This window comes from Solea senegalensis, linkage group LG1 (genome assembly GCF_019176455.1).
Source record: "Solea senegalensis isolate Sse05_10M linkage group LG1, IFAPA_SoseM_1, whole genome shotgun sequence".
Lineage (NCBI taxonomy): Eukaryota > Metazoa > Chordata > Actinopteri > Pleuronectiformes > Soleidae > Solea > Solea senegalensis.
This window is the reverse complement of record NC_058021.1, coordinates 31,054,721-31,070,665: the sequence shown is the minus strand read 5'-3', so window position 1 is coordinate 31,070,665 and position 15,945 is coordinate 31,054,721. Positions and strand designations below refer to the sequence as shown.

The window sequence follows — 15,945 nt, the reverse complement described above, 5'->3', positions numbered from 1 at the left end:
CCAATTTATATATTCAGTATTTTATCCTAATTTCTGTATTCAGAAATGGAAAACCAGTCAAATGCCTTGTATGTGCATAAAAGAAAGCCAATTGTAATTGTGAAGATAAACCTCTCTCATACTGTGTGTTCAGCAAAATAATAACTCTGATTTGCTAAATCTCATTGCAAGATAAAAAAAAATAGCAATACATGTACTGCAAATAGTAATTCCTTTATTTAGATGTTAAAAAGTCTTACAATATAGAGCTCCAGAAAAGATAAAATTCTTCAAAGAAAGGAAAAACATGCTTATACTACAGTGGAGAAAACAATTCTCCTTGCATGCAGAGGGAACAGAGCTACCTCTGGGCGATACATTGTTTGAATGGCCAAACTAAAACTATCAGCCTCGAAACCAAATTAAACACCACAGGCTGACTGAGGCAGAAGTATGAGAAGACCATTTTCTGTAAGGTGGCTACATAAGGTGCCAAAGGCAAGATGTCTCAAAACCATTCAATGTGTCTCGAGACACGGATCCTAACACCGTTGTTGCACCACTGAAAATAATGCCCAAATTAAATTCAAAATTGCCAATCTATTGTTATTTGGACATTCCTCACATTGTACACATTCAATGCAATATTTTTATTCTCTCACTCCTCAATATTTTCCCTTTTGGTAGTCAACCCAGAAGAACCTCTGAACCTTTTGCCTTCTCAATGTAAAAAATAAAAAAATAACAGAAACAGCTGAAGGGGAATTAAATAAAATTAATAGGCTGGAAAATAGTTTTCAGAAATTATGAGTGGTGGTCACATCTTACCACCACCCCAAACAGTTCAGCCTTCCTTGCACCCGAAACATGGGGATGCATTTCTTTGCTTTTTCCCCTATGGACATATCAACAAAACTGGTCAAAGTGATTTCCCATGAATCCCACGGTTCAGGTGGTGAGGGAAGAGAGTTGTGACGTTTCCACTAAACAACTCAAAAGCATCGCTCCAAAATGCTAGGAGCACCAGCTAGGATTTTGTGTGTCAGTGATGGTCTTTCAAACACTTAACCGCTTCAAACAAACTGTTTTTTTATTTGCTGAACAGTATAGCTATGTCCCCTTAGCTTTAATAACCGCATAAAAACAACTCAAACACAAACAGTACGATTTGAAAATACCACACCCTCTCCCTCCACCAAGTCTAAAACTGTCTGAAGTTGGCAACGTTGTCAATAGGAACACTTTTGGCTACTGAACTTTTTTTTGTCACTTTCAATTATTGGTATGAGGAAAGGGGAGCAATAAAATATGCAAAAATCAAAGGGGAACCCTTTGCAAAATAAATGCAGCAAGTTTTGTACTTTAAATTTGTTTTCTCTTTTTAGCGTCCTTTGAAGAAAGTGTTGAATCTGTCGACCCTGGGGCAATTGTCACAGTTCTGTTTCTGTGTAGGTGAGCACATCTGTGCTCTTTCCATTGATGTGCCCCTACTCTCCCTTCTGGAGCTCTCCGGTGGGGGGTGCACACGGGCTGCGCAGGCTCTTCTGCAACACATGGGCATCTGCAGGCTCTATCCTCTTGTAGTAATTCTTTTTTGTTTCGATGATCTCAAATCCAAACTTCTGATAAAAGTCAATGGCTGACTCATTGCTGATCTGCACATGACTGTAGGGGGAAAAAGGTTTAATCAGAGGTTGGACAGAATGGATTAATTCAAACAGTAAAAAAAAGTAAATTAGAAACTCACAGGTAAATGTTGTCAAAAGTGCCATCCTTCTCACAGATGTTTAGCACATGATTCAGCATCTTTGTACCTGTAGAGACACAAAAAAAGTTGGAAAAACAAAACAAAAGATCAAGTGCACCATAGCCTTTTCTAGAGAGTCAGAGCTCCTTACCAATTCCAAGTCTACGGTAGGGTGCTAGACAGCCGAGTGTCATGATGTACAGTCTCTTCTGGTTCTGAGAGTGGTCCACTCTGCAGCACACAGCACCCACTGCAATATCGTTGAAGTATGCTGCAAGACATAGAAACAGCAACAGTGACGCACCACCAAAACATAGAATGTCTCAACAATGACTGTTTGCCAACACAGCAAGAGGTTTTGTTTACAGTAGAATAGTATGTATGAGGTACTGCTTTCTATTCACAAAGTAGCTAAATCTGCTTGACTGCACCAGGATAAATGTCAGTCAATGTATTTTTGGGCCTCTATTCTTTGAGAATATACTGTAAACTTAAAAAAACATAAAGAATCTTACCAAGCTTTGCAAGTTCTCCAACTTCCAGTACATCTTTGTAAAACTTGTCATTGTAGCTCACAGGGAAGATGACCTGGTTCAGACGTTTTAGCTGCTTAATGTTGTGGGGCGTAACGTCCCCCAGCTCGATCCGGCTACTGGAACAAGAGCGAAACGGTCAAATTGGTGACAACAGGAACATGATTACATTTAGAAAGAGTTATTATACATAATTGATTACTAATTTAGTTAGTAAGTAATTACTAAAAAGGCTATATTTTTTTGCCAGCAGTTACCAGTCCGTTGGTGAGAAATAACGCCTATATCCTCAGACAGATTTAAATCAAATCTGTCTGAGGACAAGGTGATGGCCCAAGGAAAATTTGATTAGATGTTGGTGGTGATCCAGATAGTCCATGTGAGTTTCTCTGGTTACCTATACTAGGAGGGTTATGTTTTTGCCTGCATGAATTTGGATAGTGAATTACTACTAACTCAATGCTACTTAATAATATTTCCATTATAAAGTTATCCCAATTATAAGTATTTATGTAGGCATATAAACATTTCCGTCACGATTATCCTGACCAAAATAATTGCGATTCACAAACAAGCCACACTCAAGTCACTCACATGAAATACAAAATGTTTTTCTCCATTCACAATTATCATGGTAATCAAAATTCACCACGGTTGAGTTATTGCAAGTGATTTTTATCACACAAGTGATAATATCACTGTATTTGTGTAAAAGTTTTGTAGTATTACAAAGTTATATTGACTGTGAATGACATTTTATTAATTTTCAATTGGTCACAAACATGCCTGGCTTAAATCATCAGTCCAAACAACAAGTTAGTCGCCTGGTTCAATGTGTCACTATAGTGTTTATTTTTAGGACGAATACACATCCAAAAACAGTGGCTGGTCACGTGTGTTGATGCTTAAGATGTACAGAAAGCAATCCTCCGTCCACACACACACTACGGGGTAAACTCTGAGAAATGGAAACGTCTTCTTGACACCTGACAGTCGAGACCATTGCCAGAAATGTTTTAATTAAAACGTGGATCACCACTGCTGGAGCGTTACTTTGACAGATCGAGTTACACTGACCAAGCAAACTCTGAAGTTACTGTCGGGTGGAATGTGTTTAGACAACTGACAAGGACTCGGTCGACTCCGACCACTGTGCAGTAACTTGTCTCAATTTGTTGGTTGTTTTTTGTCAAAGTTCAGATGAGCTGTTGTCCACTTAAAAAGCGAAAGAGAGAACACACATTCTCCGAGATGCTAAAGCTAAACTGGGTTAACTGACTCAGCTTCCCTGTAGCAGTTAGCTCGTTATGTTAGCTGGTTCACAGGCTTAAACGAAGCGAGTGTTGGCGTCACTGAGCGGCATCATCCGTGTCAGGTGTGATTTAGTGAGGGCGCTGTGATGTTTTTCACCCAACACTAATATAAAGGGATGTTTGCAAGCGCTAGCTAGCTAACCTCGCCGTCTCCTCCCCGCCTCCTCTATTAGGAAAAAAACACAGAGCAGAAAAACTTTACTCGTGCTAAGCTACTTATACATGACTCGAAAGCTCACACTCACCCTTTCATTGTAAACAGATATTATTCCTTATTTTTGACGAGGCCGAACTTCACCGTTGTTTCAGGTAAAAAGGGGAAAATTTGACAGAGATAGGGTCAGGGATGCCTCCCGTTTTACCCTCCACATGTAGCTAGATGCGATGGTAGCAGTTAGCTTAGCCGCCGCACTCCTCCACGACTGTGGACACTGTCAACTCTGACCCCCGCATGCGCGTTTCATACTTTGTTTTGACCCGGGTTTAGTTTTTCAGGCTACATATCGCCTTATCGTCCATCCATCTAACTCTTTATTATTAGAGAAAACCCCCTGACAAAATGTGTTATAATATATAAAACAATTTTTAAAAGAAAAGTGTTGTCGCACACACACATTTGTTTTAATAGCTTCTCTATAGCCTATATATATATGGGGAGAGAGAGAGAGGCTATATATAAATATAAAAAAAATCAAGTTTCACACATTTTGCTAAAAAATATTAAAGCTGTATCGCTGTAGCCTAACTGAATTCTTATATAGAGAATTTCTTTCTTAGCTATATAGCTCACATTCAAAGAGTCACTTTGATGGGGTCAATAATTAATCACAGCAGATAGTCGGTCAAATAACCACCATTTTGGCTCAAAAGTTGCTGCAAAGATATTTATTGCATTAGAGATGAGACAAATTACCGGGGTGGCCGTTACCATGTTCGATGCAGAAGTAATATTATTATTATTATCATTATTATTATTATTACCGTTGTTATTTTATTGTTGTCCTAACTGCATGGCGTCAGTAACTAACTTAACGAGATACATCTGTTATTAATTAATTTAAAAAGGGGTAACAAATGCAAATAATTATGATACACATGAACTGAAATATGTAATATATATATAATCCATTATGTTATATTCTAATTTTTTCTATTTCATTTTTACGGTGTTTTGTTTTTCTGATACAGATCCAGAGTGACCCATCACTCTTTTGAACATCTTTGCAGCAGTCTCCTTGGCGGATCCAAAATGGCGGCAGTTGCAGGGGCCCAGCCAAACGTAGAGTGAATGAAGTCAGCTGATCAGTCTGCTGCTGCTGTCTGCCTGCCTGCCACGCATCGCAGTAACCCATCGTTTCTCAGCCGAGGCGACACGGTACACCGCCACTGCACGACCATACGGTAGGTGTTTAATATTTTCATTAGTCTGTGCTGCGAAATATTGACATTTTAAACAGACACTCGTTTCCCTGTGTGTTACAATGATTTCGCTCGCTAAAAATGTCAGAGCCAGCTAATGTCAGGCCGAGAGACCAGTGTTGCTATCGTTTTCATCATAACGGAGCTAGCTATCATGTTTTACCGTCAAGTGGAATCATTTTGAGTGGGAAACCACAGACGTTTGTTTGCAAGGATGTAGACTCTCCTTTTTATCTATCTAAAACAGAAAATTCTTCCAAAGACCGGTCTTAAATCTTCATTTCTCACTGTATACATGAGCTATATGCCAGGTCATAACATTTATCATTGGACACGTACCGTTGGAATGTTATTGTTCTGGATGAAAATATGTTAAGTTAGTTAGGTTATAACTCCCTTCACTCAGAGAAAGTATATCATCATCATACACTCACATCAATGTGTCAGGAGGTTGTGTGCGGTCATGTCATCTACATGCAACATTTCTGAGCACACATACTGTGCACACGCGTCCTCTATAGTTGTAGTCCATTATATAGAGAGATAATACACACAATAACAACAATCCCCCTTTGCCTTTCTGTTTTATTCACCGTACATTGGTCAAAAAATCACCTATAAGGTCATTGGTGCCGCAATGAATGATAAACCTGTATAACATTTACTGTACTTAAACCCTGGGTCTGCTAGTCTATGTGTCCTTGAGCAAGACACTTAACCCCATGTTGCAGCAGTTCATCAAGACTAGAAAAGCACTATATAAATACAGACCATTACCAACTCTTCTTCTGATTTTATTTGGTGATAAGGAGTAACAAAGATAGTTAGAGGAAATGTAGTGGGGTAAAAGTTGCGAGAAATTTGTTATTACAACACTGGTATATAATAGTTAATCACGTGTAAAGTTTTCTTGTCAGGAGAGTGTCTGCAGTGTTTCCACACACACACTCACAGTCTCTACTTCCCAGTCATGCACCATGCCAGTTTTCCACTTCCTTAAAGAGATTCATACAGAGAGCAGCAGCAAGTCATGTGCCTGGATCATATGATCCAAGTGTTGTTCCTCAAACCTTTATTCAGATTTTCTGGGTGTTGTGAACAAATGTAGTATTTGACTTTACCATATAATATAATTGTCACAGTCTTAAAGTTATATTGAAATTCAATCAGAAAACATACCATAAATGCAGACATTCATTGTTGATGTGTTTCATTGTTTTTATTTGATCATTTTCTCCCTAAATAGTGGCCTAATACACTTTAATTCTAATTTACCTCAAATACTTGGTTGCAGTTTAAATTAATGTGCATACATTCACTTAATAAAACCATGTTTTTGGAATGGAAATAATGGATTTTACTTTATTTTTTATTTATTTCTGTTATGCTATGTGTTAATCAAGCAGGTAGAGCTTTTACTGTGATCATAAATAAATTAATCATGAAAACAATAGGCCTTATCTTCCCCACTATAGGCTGCTCTTTGGAGGTTCTTTCGAAAAGACGAGTAGACATTGAAACCTCAGTTGTCACAAAACTCCTGTGAATATTCACAATGTCACTGACTTCAAATACACATACTTACTAGATAAAAACATTCAAATATGCTCTGATTGTAAGGATCAGAATCAAGCATGTCTTAGGTGTATATGTATATACCGTATTGGCCTGTTGGTGGAGCTGCTGTACTCCTGCACAGATGGGCTAAGCAGCTGAGCATAAAACAGGAAGATCTTTGCATCAGTGGGAAGGACAAGAAAAGGACACAGAGGTAGTGTGTATGTTGTGATACGATTGTTAGACTGAGAAATGAAGGCTGCAGTAACGGAGAAAAATCAGTGTTTTGTGGATCTCACTCACCCGATGCAGATTAAGCTGCTTCTTCTCGCTCTCTGAACACCATCTGCAGCCCTGCTCTCTGTCACGACGTTCAAAGTCACGACTGATGACAGCTTGTGCTTGCACAGCTTCTGTGTGTTGTAGAGCTGCAACTAACAATTGTTTTCATCGTTGATTAAGCTGTCGATTATTTTCTCGATTCATCAAGTAAATGTTGGTCCAAAAAAGTGTTATTCAAACCTGGAAATGATGACGTTCTCAAATGTCTTGTGTTGTCCACAAACCAAAATGATTCAGTTTTAATGATTCCTTTGTTACATGGTGCAAAGAAACCAGAGAATATTTACAAAGTGTATTGTCCAGAAAAAGGATGTTATGTGAAGACAAAAAAGAGGAAGGTTCTGCAGTGTGTGGGATTCCCCTCTTATATTAGTCTGATATGTCACTGACGGTGTGAGGAGGAGGAGGAGGAGGAGGGTAGTCTTCATCAGGCTCTAGTGAGCAGTGCTGTATTTTCCTTGTGGTTGCCATGGTTACAAGATGTGTGCCAACTCAGCACCAGGAGTAAAACCGAAGTCAGTGTAAAGTGACTTTTGTCACCTCACAGGAAAACATGTTACTATCCACCAATGCCAAATGCCAAAAGTGTTTTTAAATTAAGTTTTTTGTTTTCTATGTCTGCAGCCTGTCCTTTGTCTCTGCTTCATGTCTTCATCTTGAGGAATTCTAAATATAGTGGCAGAGCTTTTCTCTGTGTTGTTGCATCCAGGACAAAGACATTTCAGCTTGCTAGTTGCAGCATAAAAAAAGAGAATATTTAGATGGATTTTTTATGGGATTGTATTAGTGTGTCGTTTCAGATGAAGTGGACACTATTTGCAGCAGTTAAAACACAACCAGAGTAAATGTTATTGGTTAAAAATGATGTTACAATAATGATGCAAACATTGTGATATCGAAAGTCATAATAAAATGGGGATGTGGTGGTGGCCTCTCCTGCAGTCATTTGATGAGTCTTTTTTCATTTTCTGTGATATATAGCTCCCCTCTTTGCATTATTCCTCTGCTCTTTTCTCTTGTCACAGTTAGACGAATAAACCTGCAAAGATGGACATGTCCAAGCTGCCGAAGATCAGGGACGAGGAGAGAGAAAGTCAGTTTGGATATGTTCATGGAGTCTCTGGACCAGGTGAGCCACCACACACACAAAATAAATGTCAAGTGAACTACATACGGGATCATACGTTTTGTTATTTGATGTATTCTACATTTAATTGCCCTCTCTCCCTGGTGAAAGATTGTCTGTTTCCTGATGCAGCAGACAGTCGGAACAATATTAGTTAAACAGTGTCATCGTTCTGTTTGTTTTTCTAGTGGTGACAGCCACAGCCATGGCAGGAGCAGCCATGTACGAGCTGGTCCGTGTCGGCCACAGTGAGCTGGTAGGAGAGATCATCAGGCTGGAGGGAGACATGGCCACCATCCAGGTCTACGAGGAGACGTGTATCCTTACATTTTGTGTTTAGTACTTTGTATGAAGCAGATAGCTGGGTTCAGTCAGGGGCCAGACATTACACAAGAGAGAGTAATTAATAATAATAGTATTTAGAAGCACCCTTTAAACTCTCAAGGACACTTTACAGACACAAACAATACAAAAAAACAGATAACACAGTAAACAGAAAATGGAATAGTGAAATTACAGAGAGAAAGCTATTTTGAACAGGTGAGTTTTGAGTCTACATCATTCGTTATACTCCTCGATGAAGGTTTTAAGGCCTGCTTATGTATAAACTGCCACAACAGCAATCTATGTTGCTGTTCAGTGGCATTTTGTTTCCTTATTGTCAGTCAGAATTTAAGTAGCAACACAGTCATCACCCCAAACGTAGCAAATAATCTGATTTATTAAATGGGCTAAACTAAATGTGTGTGTGTGGGTTGTGTTTCTTACTTGTGCCAGTTGTTGTAAATTCAATTTTAGCAAGATATTTAATACAGAATGGACTGTTGTAGCCTTCGTGAGGGCCAGATTCATTGTAGTGAAATCTGATAAACTGAAAACTGTGTCTGGTGTGTTTTCATGTCGCGTACACAAGTTTTTAGAGGTAGAATGTTATTTTCCTGAGCTTGAGCACAGCTGGCGTGTCTGTTGGAGACCCTGTGCTGCGAACTGGGAAGCCTCTCTCTGTCGAGCTGGGTCCAGGAATCATGGGGTCCATCTTTGATGGTATCCAGCGACCCCTAAAGGACATCAATGACATCACACAGAGCATCTACATCCCCAGAGGTGTCAACATTGGCGCCCTGAACCGAGACCTGAAGTGGGAGTTTTCGCCTGGCAAGAGCCTGCGGGTAACGTGTCTGCGCAGACTCGGGCAGGAATAGATTTAGAGAATTCGATTTACAGAATGTTCTCTTATGTTCCCTCACTGTTAGGTGGGCAGTCACATCACAGGAGGAGACATTTATGGCATGGTGTATGAGAACTCCCTCATCAGGCACAAGATCATGCTACCCCCGAAAAACAGAGGCACTGTGACGTACTTGGCCCCTCCAGGAAATTATGACGTCTCTGTGAGTCTGACGCTCCTCCACAATGTCGCTCCTGAGTGATCCTTGCTTTGTGCTAAAGGTGTGTGTGTGTGTTAGGATGTAGTGATGGAGCTGGAGTTTGAAGGAGTGAAGGAGAAGTTCACCATGGTGCAGGTGTGGCCTGTGAGACAAGTGCGGCCCGTCACAGAGAAGCTGCCAGCCAACCACCCGCTGCTGACTGGACAGAGAGTGCTGGACGCACTTTTCCCGTGAGTCCCACTTCCTGTTTTTAAAAAAAGATCTTTTTATTTCGGTGAATACAGACATTTCAGAATCACTTATGTATGCCCCACACTAAAGGATCATTGGCCAGATTTCAGTACCCATCTGGCTTTTCCGACAATCGTGGGTGCTTCCAGTTTTAGGCTGATTTGAACAGATTATCTGGCTGTAGTGTGAGGGATTCACAGACATGATTTTAACATAATGGCACGCATCGGAGTCTTCCCGATTTAAAATTGTAAGTATGTTTGGTGTTTATGACTGAACAGTGATTGGGGCGTGAGCAGAACCCCCTCAATACTTGTCTCTAGAACCCTAACTTGTACAAGCTTAGTTGATTCAGCCATGATTTTACTTCCTTCACAGTTTCTTTGCGTTTCTCGGCTCAAAACATCGCGCCCACACAACTGCTATTAACTGATGACGCTGACACTGTGCGAGATCCAAAATTCCTGGAATCTCCTCCCTGAAATGGTTGGATGAAACAAGTGTGTGGTCCTGCGTCCTGACTGGCTCGTCTAGTCTGTGCTTTCTCAGGAATAAAACATTGGAAATTGGAAGTTGTTAAAAAACCCTGGAGCTGCATTGTAGTATTGATGGGCAAAGACTGAGACCCTGGGAAACCATGTTTACTTACAGACTAGTTATTATCAGCTGTGAGGAAAGAAGCCTCTTCCTGTTTACATCAGCATGGCCAGTGCACCTCACTGGCAACATGATACACGTTGTCGTGGCACTAATACACTTTTCTGGATGCAGGTTGTCTTTAAAATGTTGGCATTTTAGATATTCATTACAAAACATAAACAATAACAAAACGGCAAGCTTGTACAAAACAAACCCACAACAGCACATGAAAACATAGTATAGACAAAGCTTGAGACGTTTTGCCCTTTTGTCCTGAAGATTTTCTTTTTCCCTTCTTCTTTTATGAAGATGTGTGCAGGGAGGAACCACAGCCATCCCAGGAGCCTTTGGTTGTGGTAAGACCGTCATCTCCCAGTCCTTGTCCAAGTACTCCAACAGCGATGTCATCATATATGTAGGCTGTGGGGAGCGTGGTAACGAGATGTCTGAAGTACTGCGAGATTTCCCCGAGGTGAGTCGCGACGCCAGTTGGTGTTAAACTAGTTAAGGCGACTTGAGTGATCACTGACACTGTTGTCACTGTTTGACGTAACAGCTGACCATGGAAGTGGACGGGAAGACGGAGAGCATCATGAAGAGAACAGCGCTGGTGGCCAACACCTCCAACATGCCTGTGGCTGCCAGAGAAGCCTCCATCTACACAGGTAACTGACGAAAAAAAGTGGGAAAAGATATAGATGAATGGTGGGCACTGACTCAAGTTTATTTTTGGCAGGAATCACACTGTCGGAGTATTTCAGAGACATGGGTTACAACGTGAGCATGATGGCCGACTCTACCTCCCGTTGGGCCGAGGCTCTCAGGGAGATTTCTGGACGTCTGGCTGAGATGCCCGCAGGTAAGTTTGAAGTCTCCCGCAGATGTGAATAAAGGCGAGAGGCAGGTTCATGAATCTTGATGGATTTGTAGCGGTGGGGAATGAAAAACAGCCAAGTTTCTTTTCATGGTGTCAGGTTTGAATCTGATGTGAATTTTAAATACTAACCGTGGGTAGAAAATCATCGTCATGGATCAGGTTCTGCTTTTCTAAAAAGGAAGTAACAGCGTGTCGTTCTCAAACTTTACACAATCTCACACTCTCAATTCCTTCTTTGTCTTCTCATCATTGTCAGAGGAAACAGTTATTTATTTGCTTAACAATGGAAAGACTTGCATTTCAAGTGTATCTTTTCTAAACGGCACAATGTTTTATCATGTTTTTTATTTTTGATTGATTGAACCTTATTTTGAATATTTTTATAAAATGCAACACATGGAATTTTCATTTTATAATCTGAACTAGGTAATTTATTTTAACAATTTATAGTCAAATGGTTTATTGACTAAACAACCAGCAAAGAATAAGGAATAGTTTCCTACTGTTAATATATAACATTTGCAGCTTCTTTTAAATGTATAGGTTAACTTGAGTCTTGAATATGATATACACAATTATGGACTAAACCATTAATCGATTAATCATCAAGATAATCCGCTAATTTGTCCCTTGTTAAAATAATATGATTTGCAGGCTGACGTCCAGTTGGGTAATGTGCTGCAGTTAATTAAAAAGAGAGTTATTAAAAGAGAATAATTATCATTGTCCAAGGATAAAATTATACCTTAATGCATGTTTAAATTTTTAATGCTTAAACGTTCAGTGATTTATTAATGTGTATTGTTTTCCTCGTGTATAAAAATGGCCCCCGTTGTTTTCCTCTCTGTCCACAGACAGCGGTTATCCTGCCTACTTGGGCGCTCGTCTCGCCTCCTTCTACGAGCGTGCCGGCAGAGTGAAGTGTCTCGGCAACCCCGAGAGAGAGGGCAGCGTCAGCATTGTAGGAGCGTGAGTACCACTTTAGGTCACTAGAGGGAGACATTACCCCACACATTTATTGTTTCTTGGACTCAAACCAATGAAAACCAATTGGGTTTTTCTCACCCCCACAGTGTTTCACCTCCCGGTGGTGATTTCTCTGACCCTGTTACTTCAGCCACTCTTGGTATCGTACAGGTAAACAACCAAATCCTAGCTCTTTCTCGTCTTTCTACATGAGTAGATTCAGTTGTTTTTGGGACATTAAGCCACCATGCTTTTTCCCTTGCAGGTGTTCTGGGGTCTGGATAAGAAACTGGCTCAGAGGAAACACTTCCCGTCTGTGAACTGGCTGATCAGCTACAGCAAATACACTCGCGCTCTTGATGAGTATTACGACAAGCACTTCCCTGAGTTTGTGCCGCTGCGCACCAAGGCCAAGGAGATCCTGCAGGAGGAGGAGGACCTGGCGGAGATTGTGCAGCTTGTTGGAAAGGTAATTCATGTGTATATATCTATATATATATATATATAGATATATATATACATATACACACACACTGTATATACATATATATACATATATATCTCTATCTGCTTCACTTACAAATAAAAAATTCTACTTTTAACAGGCATCGCTGGCTGAGACGGATAAAATCACCCTGGAAGTGGCCAAACTGCTCAAAGACGACTTCCTGCAGCAGAACGGTTACACTCCTTACGACAGGTAACATCGTCCTGAATGTAACACTACTTTTTATCCAACCTTTGTGGAAAAAGATGCAATAGAAATTCCCTCTGGATTCTTTCATGCATTGGAAGACGTGATTTCTATCACATCTTTTGTTACTAAGCAACCAAAACCAACAAAAAAAGTTAGAAAAAAACAAACAAAACAAAGGCAATGCTGGTTACCCAGGCTTTGCTATGTCTTCACCAACTGCTTCAGAAGCTTTGTGGGGTTCAAAACTCATTTCAGAGTGGACAAAGTACACATTCATTTACTTTTTTTGGTCCAAACACAGTGAAAATATCTCAACTTTTTTGGAATGCAGTGAAAAAAAAAACAGAGCAGTGATGAAAAACCTTTTTTTCTGAGCGTGTTGGTGTCAGAGTGAGATGAAAATATCTCAACTTTTTCCACACTTGTTTGAACGCATGTGACGCACGTCTGTCCGTCCATCCATCTTCTACCGCTTTATCATCCACATGACAACCACCCACTCTCACACTCACACCTACGGTCAATTTAGAGTGTCCAATTCACCTAATCACCATATTGCATGTTTGTTGGACTGTCCTTGTTCATGTGACGCACGTCTTCATGTGAAAATAATGACTTCTTTGGCCCCTTCATCTCCTGAATGCTGACACTTGTATGTGGTCTGTCACACGCCTCCTCAGGTTCTGCCCCTTCTATAAGACTGTGGGCGTTCTCTCCAACACGATCGCTTTCTACGACATGGCGAGGCACGCGGTGGAGACCACAGCCCAGAGCGACAACAAGATCACCTGGGCCATGATCAAGGAGCACATGGGCGAAATCCTCTACAGGATCAGCTCAATGAAATTCAAGGTGTGTGTGTGCGTGTGTGTCTGGGTGTGCACTTTCAGGTACTTGTTTTTGTGTTCCTGTTCGCTGCTTATTAATCTGATGAAATATGTTTTTGACAGCAAAAAAAGCTCTATTTTGGGGGGAAAATCACTACATAGACTTTTCTGTGATAGTGGGGTACCTGTAGCTCTGAGTCTCTAAATCTTACCCTGCTCTTAATGAGACAAACTGAGATTTTGCAATGCTCTGACCATTCAAATATTTGAATAATTGAATAAAAAGCACTTATCAGCCAGAAAAATTGTTACTTTTAATTATGGTTGCAAAGGGGTGGAACATTTTCACAAAATTTCTGAGATTTTGGGAATATTCTTTATTAAAGGTGATTTTTGCAACGCTACTTAATCATAAAGCCGTTTTTGTATGATTTCCCCGTGCGAGGGTGTCAGACAGACACAACATGAACTGAACTACAAGCAGCGCTGTCAAAATCGGCGTTACGCTGCTCTGTGAGACGGACTTTCAGCGAGATATTTTGACAGATGGCTCATGTTTCTGTCCTCACACACAAAATACATGTTGCGCTTGTAACATCGACTCGATTCCAGTCTGTCATTAGGATCAGCGTGTGCACAAGCAATGTTTCAGAGCCTCTGGTTACTCCCCCCATCCCTGTAATTAAGGATATCTTTTTAATATTTTTGCTTTTTTGATTCATACTTTCAGAACAATTTCACTTGCCCACATTTTTTATGATATAAAAGCACTTAAAGGATGGTTTACTGGCAGATATTTCATATTCTACCTACAACTATGTTTGTATAAGTGTATAAGCACTTAATCTGTCGGAACAATTTCCCTGTTAATTGTTTAGTCCATAAAATATGAACTAAATAGAATGTCAAAATGTCTCGTTTTTGTCCACAAACCAAAATTATTCCATTTCAGAGAAAAGAAACCAAAACCTTTTTTTTACGACATTTAAGAAGCTGGTAAATCAGTTAATTAATCAATTAATAATCAACATAATTGTTTGTATGAGTTGCCAAAGCCACCCAGTCACGGTTTTCCATCATGTACGTCTTCGCAAAAGAAAAGGGAAGTGTATTTAAATGTGTTTTTTGTTTTTTTTGCTCCGACTTCCTTCTCACATTAAGAACGAGCAAATGTGGGTCATTGTTAAAGCACCGTAGAGGAATGAACAGGGTGTGTTGTTTTTGAAGCTCATGTCTGTACATCTGTGTGTGTTTTCGTGCAGGACCCGGTGAAGGATGGCGAGGCAAAGATCAAGGGCGAGTACGCTCAGCTGCTGGAGGACATGCAGAACGCCTTCCGTACGTTGGAGGAATAGACTGCCACCTCCTCACAATCCTTTATCGGTTTTCATCTCATGACCCCAACCACGACCTCCCTCCACCCCACTGCAGAATCACATTCCACCTCCTCGTATTCCCACAAAGCGTGTGCTCCCCGTTCTCCTCTGTGGGTGATTGTATGTGTGTGTGTGTGCACATAATGTTCATGTGGAGGGAAAAGAGAAAGATGTACTGTATTCATAATTCTTATTATTATTTCTTGCCTCATCATGGCATACTCTGGATCTTCTGCATGGTCACTGATCGTGTTTTTGTGTTTGATTTGATGTGAGAATGAACGAGGGGACGTCTTCAGTCTTCACCTCCTTTCTCTGTTTACATCGTTTCCTGCCGTGTAGCTGTTTGTGTTTCTCTTGTTGGGTTTCAACGTATCGTAGTATCATACACCATCTGTACAGAAGAGTATTGAATTATAAATTTAATAAGATCAATATATTTATTGCCAGCATTTTTTGATGTGAAGGTTTCTTCCTGTTTCTGTTTCTGTTTTGTTTTTAATGGTCGTGTCGTGGATGTTTTGCTGTGTGAGTGTGTCAGAGTCTGAGAGTACTCAGTACTGTTCAATGCTTCCGTCGTGTTACTCCGAAATAATTAAAACATGGAAGGAAACATATTTGTGTGTGTGTTTTCTTTTCTCTTTGACCCCATGGTTTCTAGAAATGCCGTTGATCCAGTCTGTCTGCACCACATCTCTCCTCTTTCCTGCTTTGTGTATTTCTTTGTTGAAACAAAACTTCTACTCTATAGTTTGTCATATTTGTTCAGATTAAGCTCAGGGTTTTTCTGAGTTTATGTGGATTTAATTAACACAAGTAAATGTGTCTGCAAGTTTAATGAAACCAGATTTAATGAAAGGGAACGCCCACACTTTGGATGTTCTATGTTTAGATCACACGTGAACTCACAAAGGGAGAGGTCACTTTG

General features: G+C 40.2%; 2 protein-coding genes across 3 annotated transcripts; one reads left to right on the top strand and one right to left on the bottom strand.

Moving 5' to 3' along the window:
- Positions 1–197: 197 nt before the first annotated feature.
- On the bottom strand, positions 198–4,023 carry naa50 (N-alpha-acetyltransferase 50, NatE catalytic subunit). 2 transcript variants are annotated; one of them, XM_044023618.1, is made up of 5 exons: positions 3,818–4,023; positions 2,242–2,378; positions 1,878–1,997; positions 1,727–1,793; positions 198–1,644 (listed from the first exon to the last, which is right to left on the bottom strand). In XM_044023618.1, exons 1-5 carry the CDS (start codon positions 3,823–3,825, stop codon positions 1,467–1,469), a joined length of 510 nt encoding a protein of 169 aa, XP_043879553.1. In that variant the 5' UTR covers positions 3,826–4,023; the 3' UTR covers positions 198–1,466. The 2 variants fall into 2 exon arrangements, with proteins under 2 accessions (XP_043879553.1, XP_043880409.1); XM_044024474.1 differs by having other exon boundaries at positions 2,242–2,375.
- An 806-nt stretch (positions 4,024–4,829) lies between these two features.
- atp6v1ab (ATPase H+ transporting V1 subunit Ab) lies at positions 4,830–15,630 on the top strand. The gene is made up of 15 exons (XM_044039135.1): positions 4,830–4,973; positions 7,916–8,019; positions 8,205–8,333; positions 8,971–9,185; positions 9,270–9,407; positions 9,483–9,634; positions 10,584–10,746; positions 10,831–10,939; positions 11,011–11,133; positions 12,006–12,120; positions 12,225–12,288; positions 12,383–12,586; positions 12,723–12,817; positions 13,495–13,666; positions 14,904–15,630. The coding sequence occupies exons 2-15, from the start codon at positions 7,938–7,940 to the stop codon at positions 14,994–14,996; spliced, it is 1,854 nt and encodes a 617-aa protein (XP_043895070.1). The 5' UTR covers positions 4,830–4,973; positions 7,916–7,937; the 3' UTR covers positions 14,997–15,630.
- The last annotated feature ends 315 nt before the right edge of the window (positions 15,631–15,945 follow it).

Coding starts and splice junctions, on each gene's coding strand:
- naa50 (XM_044023618.1), bottom strand. Junction 1,998..2,241: donor TGGAGAACTTGCAAAGCTTG/GTAAGATTCTTT, acceptor TATGTCTTGCAG/CATACTTCAACGATATTGCA. Junction 1,794..1,877: donor CTACCGTAGACTTGGAATTG/GTAAGGAGCTCT, acceptor GTGTCTCTACAG/GTACAAAGATGCTGAATCAT.
- atp6v1ab (XM_044039135.1), top strand. CDS start 7,938: ATGGACATGTCCAAGCTGCCGAAGATCAGGGACGAGGAGAGAGAAAGT. Junction 10,940..11,010: donor AGAAGCCTCCATCTACACAG/GTAACTGACGAA, acceptor TATTTTTGGCAG/GAATCACACTGTCGGAGTAT. Junction 11,134..12,005: donor TCTGGCTGAGATGCCCGCAG/GTAAGTTTGAAG, acceptor CTCTGTCCACAG/ACAGCGGTTATCCTGCCTAC.